This window comes from Triturus cristatus, chromosome 3_2, assembly GCF_964204655.1.
Source record: "Triturus cristatus chromosome 3_2, aTriCri1.1, whole genome shotgun sequence".
In the NCBI taxonomy this organism is placed as follows: domain Eukaryota; kingdom Metazoa; phylum Chordata; class Amphibia; order Caudata; family Salamandridae; genus Triturus; species Triturus cristatus.
Genome location: NC_140584.1, coordinates 1048228326 through 1048242685, shown reverse-complemented (window position 1 = coordinate 1048242685; position 14360 = coordinate 1048228326). Strand labels below are relative to the sequence as shown.

The 14360-nt window shown below is 40.7% G+C and overlaps 1 protein-coding gene across 4 annotated transcripts in view; it reads left to right on the top strand.

Annotated features, from left to right (window-relative positions):
• Positions 1-14360, top strand: part of TSPOAP1 (TSPO associated protein 1) — a 3327443-nt gene that overhangs the window by 708748 nt on the left and 2604335 nt on the right. For all 4 annotated transcript variants that reach the window (XM_085649739.1, XM_085649737.1, XM_085649736.1 and 1 more), the window contains exon 5: positions 6521-6793. In XM_085649739.1, the coding sequence (XP_085505865.1) occupies positions 6521-6793 (273 nt within the window). The remainder of the gene's footprint in view (positions 1-6520; positions 6794-14360) is intronic.

Below are 14360 nucleotides of genomic sequence, written 5' to 3'. Positions count from 1 at the left end.
TAAAGCAGCCTTTTTTTTTTTTTAAATGCAGCTCGTTTTCCTTAAAGGAAAGCGGGCTGCATTTAAAAAAATAACAATGAAATGTTTTCGTTTCATTTTGTAAGGGCAGGCAGTGGTCCCTGGACCACTGCCTGCCCTTAAAAAAATATTTTCGCGTGCATTTCCCTAGGGACCCTTCCCATTTGCGAATGCAGTACCACCTACTTGAAGTAGGTGGTAATTGCAAGTGTTCTGCGACCGCAACTGCTGTCGCTAAACATTAGTACAAGGGTTAGAGAGTCGCTATTTGGAAGGGAACGCCCCTTCCAAATAGTGTGTCTCTAAACACTTTTTTGCGAGTCGCAATTCATTTGCGATTCACAAAATTGTGTTAGTGCATGGCCATACCAGTTTTAGCATGCGTAAACGGGTCGCTAACCCATTTGCGCATGCTAAAATTGGTCGTACATCTGGCCTTAGATATTCTCATCTCTCATGATCTTGCCATGCATACTGTTTGCTTTCTTTCTTTCTTTTTGTTAGTGAGGCAGTGTCCTTAACGCTGTCAGATTCAGCCCCAACAAGAGTTTCTCCTATTGATACTATTACAACTTTTGAAGAGAGGTGCTGCAAACTTTACCACGCCAACAATGAAGCTTAAGACTTAAGTCATCCTTGAGACCCAGCGCTACTGTTCTTCTCCATGTTCGGTACAATGGAACTGTTTCTGACTACCATTTTGGCAAAATCTGCTCCAGTAAGCTTGCAAAAAAAATACAAGCTGCCTGAACAAGACCTCTTTTTTATACAGGCAGACTGGCCTCATTCACAGTGTCTGTTGCAAGGAAGAATCATCCCACCACTTCATTCTCAACAGTACCATCTGAAAAGGAGAGTAATTAGATAGACTCAGTTGTAACACGTCTACCGCCGCCAAAAAGACATTAAGTGCCCGCCCTAGTCAGATGTTATGATAGATCCCTTTAGAAGATTATCCAGCGTTTTTAGGAGCAACTACCTCATAAAGTCAGGCAATTCCAGTTCAGTACAATCCAGCCATTACCTTGGAGCGATTATAATTACACATTTGGCAAGAGTGTATCCTTTGGCAGAGGGACTGTGTACTGTCCGTCTGAAGTGTCAGAAGCTTCTAAAGATTAGATAAATGATCACCTTTCCGATGTCATCACTTATGGACTTTGTGACGTCCTGCATCTTTCTTGTCCTAAATGCTCACTTGCAGATGATACTCTTACAGTAGTACTTGGAAGACTAACAATGCCTGTTCACAGGCAATTAGGAAACCAAATTAACTCTCTATCGGGATGCAATCAAAGCCGTTAACTGGTGGGTGCTGATCAACCAATTTCTTGAAGGGATTTCCTTTTAATCTTAACACTTTGGCCCAGACTATTGTGACAGATTTTGCACTGTTAGGTTGGGAGACCTACAAGGATCGGCTCAGTAAAGGAAAAAACTTACCACATCAACCCACTGGAGTTGAGAGTAGTCCATCTAGCACTCACGTAACTTCTACTGAGTTTCAAAACTATGTCCCTACTTGTTCAAATGAACACTAAAACAATGATGCATTACATAGACAAGTTGAGAGGAACAAGATCAAGAGCTCCAGCTATAGAAGCCCAAACAAGTTGGAAATGGTTGATTGTGAGAAATTTGTGTATAAGCGTAGTCTGTCCTCCCTATGCCCACAATACGAAAGAGGGTTCTCAAAGCAGACCAGTTCAAGTGAATCAGAAGTGGCAGTTAACAATTAAACCGTGTCTTTTGCAAATGGGGATTTCCAGAAATAAAATTATTCACAAATGGAAAGATCAAGAAAGTCGCATGTTACGCAGATATGTTAATGTTATGTTAATGTTGAAAGGGTTTTATAAAGCGCTCGTACACCGATTGTCTAGCCCTCCCCAAAGACATCAGTGAAAAATCTGGGGGTGTGAATCGAACAGAGCCTGAACATAAAGGTACAGGTCACCCATATGGTGGGCACATGTTTTTGTGTGCTGAGTATGCTGAGGCGAGTATTTTCTTTCCTTCCAGACCACACCAGACCACACATGGAAGACTCTCATTCAGGCGCTAATTTTGAGTCGACTCAACTACTGTAATGCCCTACTGATCTCGGCACACGAGGCCTCACTGGATCGCATACAAGTAGTCCAAAATACAGTGGCACGGCTGGTACTGAATACCCCTCACAAATCCCCGTTGCTTCCGCTGTTGCAGAAACTCCACAGGCTGCCGGTGCGCAACAAGATTTAAGGTTAGCTGCATCGTTCATAAGGCGGTGTACGGCAATGGGCCAGCATACCTCGCGGAGAAAGCACAGCAATAGAATCCCCTTAGGGACTTGCGATCTAGCTCTAAATCCCTCCTTCGAGTCCCTCGGATTAACAAGTCTAGGACAGGGGGGAAAGCTTTTTCATACCTTGCCCCTCGACACTGGAATTCACTCCCTATCACACTCAGGCAATGCCCGGACCATCTTAAGTTCAGAAAAGCAATGAAAACACATTTGTTCTAGACGTTCCCATAGTGCCAGTACTCTCACGTCAGTCCACGAGCGCTGAGATACCCCTTCGGGGGTGATTCGGGCGCTATACAAACCTGTGATATAAAATAAATTGGTTTCATGGTGCTAAAACTAGGAAATGCCGAACCAAGCAGTTTATTCGTTGGCCTGGATGTACACCCATGTTTTGAGGGATTTTCTGAAACTCAGTAGATCAGTGCTTGACCTGATTTCCAGGGGGATGGAATTCCATAGTCTAAGGGCCAGGGTTGCAAACCTACAACCCCCTTGGCACTTCAGCTTGAAGGTCGGGACAGTCAAAAGTTGGAGATGAGCGGAGGTTGCTTGAGGGGTTGTAGCGTGATTTGAGGCTGTCTATGAATTTAGGGCTCCGGCTATTTAGGGATTTGAACACCAGACAGCCAGTTTTGAAAGCGGAGAGTTGGGGAATAGGAAGCCAGTGTAGCTTCCTTAGGAGGGGGAGGCATGTTGCCACCTGGGTTGTTTATAGATATTACCAACTAGGCAAACTGGGGCTGCTCTTTTCTTTCATTGGTTGAAGGAGCTTGTATACAAATTTCCTCCAAACCCACTGATCCAATCCGTAATTAGCAAACTAAGGCGAGACAGGCAGGATGATTCTCATTGCACCACAGTGAGCACTGCAGAGGTGGCACTCACACCTATTGCAGTGACCACACTAGAGACCACACTAGAGATTGCTGTCCAGATCTCTGGTTCAAGTTAAGGGGCCAGATCCTGTATCCCAACCTTAAATCTTTGAACTTGGCAGCTTGGCTCCTGACTTCTTGCAATATGGACATGTAAATCTTCCACAAGTTTGAAGGAGCATTTTGAAAGAAGCAATGTATCAATCCAAAGAAGCATCTTATTCTTTTGTATGGAAGACGTTCTTCATTGACTGTGCCTGAAAAACATTCATCCAAACAGGTAACAAGAGGAAGGATTACTTCCATACGTTTTTGATTTAGCAAATGCTGGCCAGTGGTTTTCATCAATAACGGTATGTATAACAGCCAGTACCGCTTATATAAAAGTCCTTCTCAAACATCTTTTACCAAAATCGCAGTGTTAAAAGATTTCCTTGATGAAATTAAGAAAGTTTTCCCTTTCTTAAGGACACCCTTTCCTCCTTGGGATCTTAATGTGGTCCTCTTAAAATTGGTGTGTCCCTATTTGAGCCTATCCATATGACTACCATAGAACATATTACTGGGATGACCGACTTTCTAGTGACTATAACTTTCACCTGTGGAATTAGTTACATTCAGGCCTTATACAGTTAAAAAAAAATGTTTGGTAACCCTATACAGTTTTCCACAAAGATAAGTTTGTGATGAAAACACATCCACATTTTTCCCTAAAGTTGTATATGATTTTAAAGTCAACCAGACTATTTCCCTTCCAATTTTCTTCCAAAATCCCTCATTACTTTTCTGCGCATTGAGAATTTTCAAATTTATCTTAAAAAGACCGAAGAAATTAAGCTGTCTGACCCCCTTTTTGTAAACTATAGCCCAGTACATACAGGATTAGTCACTTTTAAACAGTCCATTTGATTTGTTTCCCCTATTTTGTTCTGTTACAGCAATTCCAGAAAGTCTTAGTCTGGCAGCCTCCAGCCCTTTCAACAAATGTAGAGCTGCTACTGCAGAATTATTAAGGAACATTTCCAGTGCTGCCATATGTCAGGCAGCTACTGTTCATATTTCTTCAACACATTATTGTCTGCACACCGATTTCAGAGCAGATGCCCTAGTGGGCCTAGATACTCTGGGAGATTTATTTTCTGCTTTTCTTAGGATAGGCTTGCTATTCTGTTCAGTACTTATGACTAATAATGAAGATATTCAAATAACAGTAGGGTAAACGTTCCTAATAGAGTGTGTTTTCAGATGGATAAATGGTTCATGGGAGGTGGCCTTCCTATTTAGGAAGTAGTGCCCTCACACACCTGTAAGGGCGTCATGCTTCATTATCAGGAATTTGCTCCTCATGGGGTTTGCCCTGCAATACCCCACGGGCCCCGCGAGAGGACTCTTTAGAGGACATCTTTTATACAAAAAATCTTGATGGTGAGTGCGTGTGTGTGGGACATGTGACTAGTTATTTAAAAATACCATAGGAGTATAAAAAAAACGATATATTCCGGTGTCCCCCTGGTAAGGATTAAAGCAATGTATAAATTGTTAGCGCATAATGACGAGGAGAAAAAATTCAGTGACGAGTGTGGGTCGTGAAGGTCTACATGTTTCACGCCTCAGTGGACCAGGAGAGATCCTTGGCGTTACATCAGGACCGAAAGAGAAGTTAAAAGGGAGTATCCCTACCCTTACTCAGGGTTGGGAGTATAAGTGCTGGTATCAAATGATTAACAAATTATTTTCACACGCAGTTGTAAGTTGAAAAAATACCTAGTAGAGGGTGAACCAAATGCGGTTGTCCTATTATCCAGGTTGAAAGAGAGGGGGAAGATATTCAAATATTAAATATATCCTGGGTAGCCCACAGGGAGTCAACAACACTTTTCATGAAGCAATTGTAAAAAAATATGTTTGGAGCGCAATGCAAAGCTCCTGTCATGCATTGTGTCACACATGGTGTATAAATGAGTCACATTGGTAACAAGTAATCGTAGAAAGTGTAACAGACACTCATACACATAGTTAACAAATAAAACGCACAGTGAAACATCCCTATTGAAAGGGGTAGGTATATCATCTTATCCTAGAATTGTGAAATTCGTGGCCCCCTATGATCAGAGCAGAATCCTGCATCAATGCTGCGGCGTAAAGTCTGCAAGGGCGAGTATATAAGAGAAGGTCATCATAAGGTATGGTGAGCGTGCTGTGGAAATGGAACGAGCCACTTGGTTATTGTGTACTAACATTGCCAGTGCGGTGTGAGGCATAGTCATTTACCCCTGCATCGGTTTGCATGGAGAGGTCTGAGCACCTAACGTGTATGTTAAAAAGGCTTTCTTCAGGTGCTGGCAGGGATGGTGTACGCCCTTGCTCAACGTGACTGTCAGCGTGGAGCCGAGGTCACGTGAGGGCGGGAGCGGAGGATGCGAAGGGACAGGTCGGAATCCAGCAGCAGTGGCAGCCATTTTGGAGTGGTCGGGAACTACTCGGAACCAATAGAAACATATGGTAGAGTTCCATGATGCTTGTTGGTCTGCCTCCTGTGATTTTAGGAACAACATGTATTACTGGTTGCTCTAGTCTCATAGGTACACTGATCATGTAAGAGCACTGTGACTGTGCGCATAGATGGCCAAGTCAAAACCAAACCTGTAGACTTTCTCAATGCTTATTTTAGAAACTGGTTCCAATTAGTTTTAGTAAGTACAACTATGTATGATGGTATGGAAAGGTGTTTTGATTGGCAGTCATGAGTGGTAAACCAATGATATTTGGCGCTCCAAAGTTTGAGTTTAGAAAGGCTGCCCATCAGGAATTGCACCCCCCACCTGACGAGGAGCGGGTCTCAATGATGAAGCATTCCACTTTTTTGACTGAAGGACCCCATATTCCAATTGCATAGGCCCTGTAATTTCGAACTGCTCAAAGTTTGGAGCTCCCAAAAAATCATTGGTTGACCACTCATGACTTCCAATGAAAACCATTGTCATGAACGTTATACGTAGTAGTACTGGTTAGTGAATTGAGAGGTTGTATGACAGATTAAAACACTTCTCTTTAAATGTTTGATCTATATACAAAGTTGTAACCTGTGTACACTGCAGGGTTAGAGGGGCACAGGTGCATGTGCATATAAAAAGTTTCTCCTACAAGTCTGTTGGCAATCTAAGGATGAAAGTTACAATGCCTAGAGACACTCCTTACAGATAGGTGACCGTTTCAAATAATTTGCTTAGAATTTTAGTGGGACTGAAAATAAACAGATGGGATAACGAATAAGATTGAGTGTCTTTGGGTTCAGCAGTAGAGCAATCTGAACTGATAATATCATTTTTATTTTCAGGAATGTTCCCACTGGCTGAATCTGAGTGACTTTGATCGTCTTCTTCGGGAATCACAGAAGGAAGTGCTTCGTTTGCAGAGACAAATTGCAATAAAGTATCTGAAAGAGTCTCTGCATTTATCTAAAGTTGGGGCTCGTGGATCATCTTCATCTACAATCATTTCCATGGGAGCCACTGGTGGTGTACACAAAGAGACTTCAGTGCTCTGTGGACCCGTTGAAGAAGAAGCTGCTGTATTATCAGAAAAAACATCTTCCGGAAAGGATGAACAGGTAAAAAGTGACACCTGCAGCCTGGAGTGTTTCAATTGTTTTTATATTGAATATTGAATTATAAACCTCTTCTTGTCGAAGTGCCTCTGCTTGGAAATATATTCCTAAATGCAGGAATATTTCCACAGAGGAAGGATGGGGTGGCTTTCTCTCTGTGAGTTAATAGCAATGGAATTAGCAATCATAGATGCCTATAACATATTTTAATGCTCCAACAGTGTCTCATTGGCTGCTTTTAAAAACATTTCCTCTCCTTGTTTTGTAGTATACCTGCTTTGTTTTTTGTGTTTCCATGTGTGTGATTTGATTTTCTGCAGTGTTTTCATCATGGGAATTAGCTGCCTACCATAACTATGGTCTTCACCAAAAACAAATTGCTTTGGATCTTCAGACTTTGCTTGAATAAAGTGCCATTCACATTTTGGATCAGATCAGATAAGTATTTAGTCTCATTTAGCATTCAGACTACTTGTGGCCCTCCCTGGCATACTCCTCTCTACAGTGTTATTCATGAGTTTATGTTTCTCTGATAAAAGTTTTCATAAATTGCCACCATCTGACTGTCGGCCCATGGTAAACATGGGAGGATTGACAGTTCCAAGATTTCCCGCTTTTTAAAGATACTTTTGAGAAACTCATAACAAAAATAGGAGCAGTGTTTAGTATAACCCTAGATGCAATATCTGTCCATATTTGTTCAATATAAGCTTCTACAAAGAAAAGGCGGGCTGAAGGAGAAGATACAAGCAGAAATTCATGGGATTTATGCTTGTGTCACTTTGCTTATCCAGTATTGGGTATCTTTCACAGATTCACATGCCTGAATCATTCTCCGTAGTCGAAGTGGGAGTCCCACAGTAATATAAATAAAGCAGTAATTAAAATACGTCGGGCTATCATGGAGGCAAGCGTGCATTTAATAGCCCATCTACTTTTTTTTCTAAAAAAGGACCAAACTAACTTGAATACAACCAATCAGTAACCAGCACACTCTAGAACCTTGCCCAAGAGAGGCTGAGTCCCTCAGATTTTCACCGCACGTTGTGTGGGAAGAGAGTCTCCCTGAGCTATGCCCAGTTCTTCAACATTTTCTCAGATAAGTCTCATTTTGCTTTCTGGACAATGTCCGATAGGGAAGGACTATTTCGCCCTTGTAAATCCAGTGGGAAGAAAAGGGTTCATATTGATGATGCCCACAAGGATTGTATCTATTACCTTTATCCTAATCATGAGGCAAAGCAATGTAAAATGTGCCGCACCTTTTCATCTAAAACTCTCATAGATAGAGAAGGCAGACTTTTGTTGTGGCTAAAGAAGTCTCAAGGAGCGTCTTCTGATGAGGAGAGCGACACTTCCTCTAAATCCCATAAGAGGCCCAGGTCACCTGGAGGTCAGCCTGAGGAGGTCAAGAAACACCTGAAAACCTCTCATCTGACCAAAGAAGTTCGGAAAAAGGAGAAAGAACCTAAAGTCTCCTCAGAGCTAGTCATTCCTCATCATTGTGGAACTTCTAAGAAAAAAATGGATCTTTCCAAGCATAAATACAGCCATAGATCCTTGTCAGCGTCAGATTCACCGGCGACGCCAGTCTCTTCAGCAACACCGACGATGACGACCCTCATGTCGTCGAGACCGTCAACGGCTCCTACGATGGCGATTATTAACGCAGCGATGAAGGCTCCACCATCAACAGGCACACCATTGACGAGCACACCGTCAACGGCTTTGACGACGACATCAACGACGGTTTTGCCATCAACAAGAAAATCAGGGTTGCCGACGATCCTATCGTCGACGGACCCGTCGGCGTCTACTCCACAGACAAAATCGATGCAAATGCAATCCAGATCGTACAGAACATAGCTGCGGCCTGGTTTTCAATCACTAGGCAAGATTTTGCCTTTGCTTCCAAGTCACCTTCTAGACACAGAAGAAACTGATCACGATGGTCCCTTTGGAACTGCTCATAGTCCTTCTGAACTTAATGTCAAGTGTCAGGAGGAGGAAGAGGACTATTATGCCGAGGAGCAGTACTACCAAAAGTATTCGGTTCCTCCTGCTCAATATCACATTTTAGATATTATGTTGATCCACCAATGCAAGAACCTGCTCAATTACCTTCCTCTTAAATTCAAGACTTACAGGCCATGCTCACGGACTACAGGAAAAGCTTCCCGCCTCAGGAGGAACACACTACTGTGCCACCTCCTCCATCTGCACCACATGTAACACCACTTACACCAACACTGCCTCCTCCTTCTACTCCTAGGATGTCTTCAAATAGTGGATATAGCCTGCACACCTAGTCTAATCCGTTTAATCCAATAGTCCGTATGTAAACCAGAATCTGTCATTTGTGTGCTGCCTTGAGACCTCACCAGAACCTGTCAGGTTAACAAACTCTGAAACAGTGTGTACAGTCCCTGTCACACACATCAAGGTGCAAAACACATGCCCCTAAGGTTCAACAATAAAGTAAACTTTTTTTAACCAATTATTTCATGCAATTTTGTTATGATTTGTTCGAATTTTTTTTAACTTTTGTTATTCGCAACAATTATTTTCAAATATTGTAAACAAGATATGCTTGCCAATAACAGGGAAAATCACAATTGACAAAAGGAAGCCTAGGTGAGGCGATAAACAATGCAAAAATGGGCAGAAAAAAACCTAGTGCATATAGAACACCAGAATTAAACATATGCAAGACTTATAGTGTCATCAAATTTATTGAATAGAAATATTTTTTTCTTTTCTTTTCTTTAAGACACATTAATTATCAATAAATTCCAAACAATTCTGTGAAAAACATTACATATACAAATCAGATGTCCACAAATATTCATCGTGTTATTATTATTGTCTCGGAGTTTCAGTGAATACAGATTTATGGCATCAATCCTAGATTGCTTCTAATAATCTGTTTATATTTACGGGGTCATGTAAAAATCGTATACAACCATTTCTCATGTCTTACACATTCAAATAGCATAATGCAATTGAAGAACTGGCAGTATGTTGGCACTATGCGTGTTTCTGCGAAGCCTTCACAGGGTTCCGTACACACGATCTAGTGATGATTCCTCTGAAAACCAGACTTTTGTTGTGATGAAGGAGATGCCATCATCTGAAGGAACGGTATCCTTATTTTAGTAATTGGTGGAATTCATTATCAGTAGGTTTTGACTTGGATTGATGAAGTATTCCTTAAGCTCCCAGGTTGTGTGGATCCCACCGACCAAGGATGTGGCCAAAGCAGTTATAGGAATCATCAACAGATGAAGGACTGGTAAAATAAACATATGTATGCTCTGATGGAGCAAGATGTAGGCGATCTTTGTCATAACCAGTCCCGCGGTGTCTGGAACGCGTTTCAGTCTGTGAAATGCGTAAGTTAGCAGATATACGCCTATGATCAAAGAAGACATGTGGTTATGTAACATTGATGTAGTGGCATTATATACATCCATCCCTCACAACAAAGGCCTGGAAGCAGTTGAATGGATGTTGCTAAAGAGCGAATATGAAGAAGTACAGAACATTATTTTATTAGAACTGTTGCACTTTAGTTTGTACCATAGCTATTTTTCTTGGAAAGAAACTTTTTTTTCTCCAACGAACGGGCACATATATGGGTTTTCCGGGGGCACCCATATATGCAAACATTTTTATGGCCACGTATGAAGATACCCACATCTTTCAGGAGATGGCTTGGTAAAAGGATTAACTGAGATATATGAGGTATATTGATTACATTATGTTTGTATGGAAAGGCACACAGCAAAAACTTGAACATTTGATTGGGATCATTGACAGACAGAATCCCTGGATAATATTCACACATCATATGAGTCAATGCTCCATCAATTTTCTAGATATACAGTTGGAATTAAGGGAAGGTAATCTACAAACGTGCAATTACAAAAACGCAAAGGATAGAAATAATGCTTTACATTTCTTAAGCTTTCACCCACCATCCTTAAAGAATGATTTACCACTGTCTCAATTTATTCGAATCAAGAGAATCACCTCAGACCCAGACAAAAGCAATAGAAGATACATCTCAGCAATATCGTAAAAGGGGTTATCCAGAAGAAATACTAGCAACAGCAAGAACAAAGGCGCATCATATGGATCGAAAGGATTTACAACACGGTCTGTCAAAACCCTATCAGGAGTGAAGTGTGTGTTTTGAAATTTTCCACTGAGGCATCAGCCATCAAGCGGAGCATCTTACAAAGATGGGAAATTATTGAACAGGAGCCTGGTTTTAAGGATGTATTTCTCTACACACCTTTTTTCACTCACTCTCTGGCTAAAAACTTGCGAGAGTTTTTGAAATGCGAGAGTTATTGAAAAAAGGACTAACGTCTAAGAAAACAGTTAAAACAACAGGTATGAGAAAAGGCTTCAACTGTAGCCACTGCAGAAATGTCATTGTAGGGGGGATACATTCACACACCCTCACACAGGGAAGATGAAATAGGCACATTCATCGGATTGTATCGCAGACTGGTAGTTTATACCATAAAATGCCCATGCGGCTTGGTTTTCGTGGGTGGAACATTACAAAAAGTCAAAACACGTATCACAGAACATAAAAGCATGATCAGAACAGCAAACACCAATTCTTGTTTAGCTACACACTGGTTAGAGAAAAAACACATCATACGACAACTCAGACTTACCATTCTTGACAAAATACTGTCTACATCACATAGGAACAGCAGTCAGTTGTTAGCACAGCTTGAAACAATTTTGATCGAATGCTTAAACACTTTGACATAGTATGGGTTGAATGACCAAATTGAAATGACATGTTTTCTCTGAATTCACAGTATTACAGTTGGACTCAGTATGACGTTTTACCTTGGATTGGATTTGATCACTCTTAATATAGAGCTATTAGGTAAGGCAGCAGTAGGGTCTTTAATACTTAATTAATTTGCCGCAGCTGTGAAAGTTCATATAAACTGTTTACATGGACAGAATCACAATCATTAGACGCAGCACGGATATTTGCGTGCACAGTTGGATTCAGTGCACATAGTGTATCATTTCATTGTATATTAGTGAGGCGAAATGCAAATGGTAATGAATTTCTGAATAACATAACTGAGAATATTGTCCTGGATTATGCTGAAATGTAACTTTTATTGCTATGACGTTGCAGGGGTATTTATAAACGGCTAAAGAGAAAGTTAAAGTATTTTGTCCATGCTTCCGACATTTGTATGCATAACGAGGTTACCATAATGGCTTTTTTTTTTAATTGAAACACAGCACAGCTGAAACGTGTCTTTCCCGAGCTACTGGGTCATTGGAAGACCACCTCAATGAACAGGTCTATTTCTATAGCCCCTGAATGAGTGTGCTCTTCTTCAAGGCAGTTTGTATGTGTAAAGCACCAGCGGTGGCTCTGTACACACCACCAACCGACTTTTGTGTGCGTGTATGTGTGTATATCAATTATGCCACTGTGTAGTTATAGTTAGGTCATCGTTTCCGGAGGGAATGCCTTTATTATTTTGCTAATAACTTTGGTGCCATTTGACAAACCTTCACAGAAGTGCTTTTTTTGTGCCTGGAAAGTTTTTGAGTGATCCGTCAAGTAGAGACCGAGAAAAAGGTGGGCTCCCACAACACAAAATCCCTATGCATTTTCCATATACTTTGTTAATAAGCACTCCTGCAAAAACTGCTAAGCAGAATTACACCAAATGTGTCAGGAAGCTAGATCTTAGTCTTGAAAGCGTGCTTTTTGTGATTTGGAGTAAATCCATTCAGTAGATTTTGAGAAATTAAGGTTCAAACTTTATAGATGGTTGGACAGTTTCAAGAAGACTTTTGAATCCTGATTGATTGGTGATGAGACAAACTGAACAATGTGTTTTGGTAGCTATTAAAAGACTTTGGGCCTGATTTAGATCTTAGCAGACAGGTTACTTGGTCCCATTATTCCTTTGAGATTTATATTTTGGCGGATGGGATATCTGTCACCATTGTAACAGAGTAACCTGTCAGCCAAGATCTCTATCAGGCCCTAAGTCCCAGTGTCCTGTAAATGAATGGAAAAAAAAATGAAGTAAAAAAAAATATTTAAAGGGGCAGGGTGAACACGCCCAGACTCCAAAGGGCATTTGGAGGGTATGGGATGGAAGGGGAGTCCCAAAACGGTCCCATCCCTCTTTATTGGCTGGCCACAACATGCTGAGGCAGCCGATACAGGGCTCCATATCATGGCCCCTATTGAAATGTAAGCTAGAATGAGAGCATATTTTCAAAAAAACTCACACTATCTTGCTCAGCCATGTGATAATACATTTTGAGTAAAACATGTACTTTCAACAGCAGCTGCAGCCTTTCAGTTGATTCCCCAGTGTTTCACTGCAGCCCCCCAGTGTTCTAAAGAACAACTTGAGAGCTAACACTATTACCTATGGCAAAAGTGTGGCAGTCCTGAAGCCATCTTGACTAAATCAAACTGGTAAAACTCAAAACAGTTCATTTAGAAATAAACAAAATGAGGGGGTTAATTTAGTCATTTAAATTATGGTTAGAGCTGTAAAAAGCAAAATTAGGACACTTTGTAAATGAATTCCCAAAGATCTTCCTTTTCTATTTCATTAAAACATTCTAACATGCAGACTGAAACATTCACTTTCAACACCAGCTGCAGAATGCCAGTCAATTCTATGGTGATCAATTTCAGCTATATCACCGTGTTCTTATGAGCAACTAGAGTACTAACATTCTGAATTTATGACAAAAATGTGGCACATTTGAAGAATATCTTCATGGGATTGTAGTGGAAAACTGAAAGCATTTTCCACTTAGTGTATTGGAGTTAATGAGGAAAGTGGGGCGCTTCATAACAAAAAATTCTCCCACCAGCAGGAAAAAAAGAGCCCAAATACGACCTAACTATTACCAAAATGTAGCCCAAGTTTAACCCAATGATAGAAGTGTGCAAAATGCTTATTATGTTGTTGTTGTAGTTTTATATAGTGTGGATGTGACCCAAAGGTATTGGAGTGCTTTACATGAGCATGAGTTACATCATGCAAGGACACATTCATTTTGGTTTCAGGCACCGGGAGATTAAGTGATTTGTCCAGAATCACAGGATGATATGCAGATGCTGAAACTCAAACCTGGTTTCCCAGTTCCTGATTTGGCAGCTCTGGCCGTAACACCACATCCTCTCCCTTAAGTTCAACAAATTTCAAGTGATTGATTGATAGCCTTTATTGTTGATTAATTAAACTCATTACAAACAGGAGGTATATAAAAATACATTAGATTGTGCATGAACACAACAAAACATTGTTACTTGGAAAATATTATTGAAGATGCACCATGTTTCAGTACAGTGATCACACCATATTTTAACAGCATTATGAGTATTTTTTACTCCAGTTACTAATTTAAAGTGTCATTACTAAAGTGCTCTAGTATGTAAACATTACGAAAGTGTCAACCTTCTCGGGTTGACGTTCTATTTCTAATATTAGAAATCAGATGTTTCACACAAATCACAAATAACTACATTATATATCAAACTAAT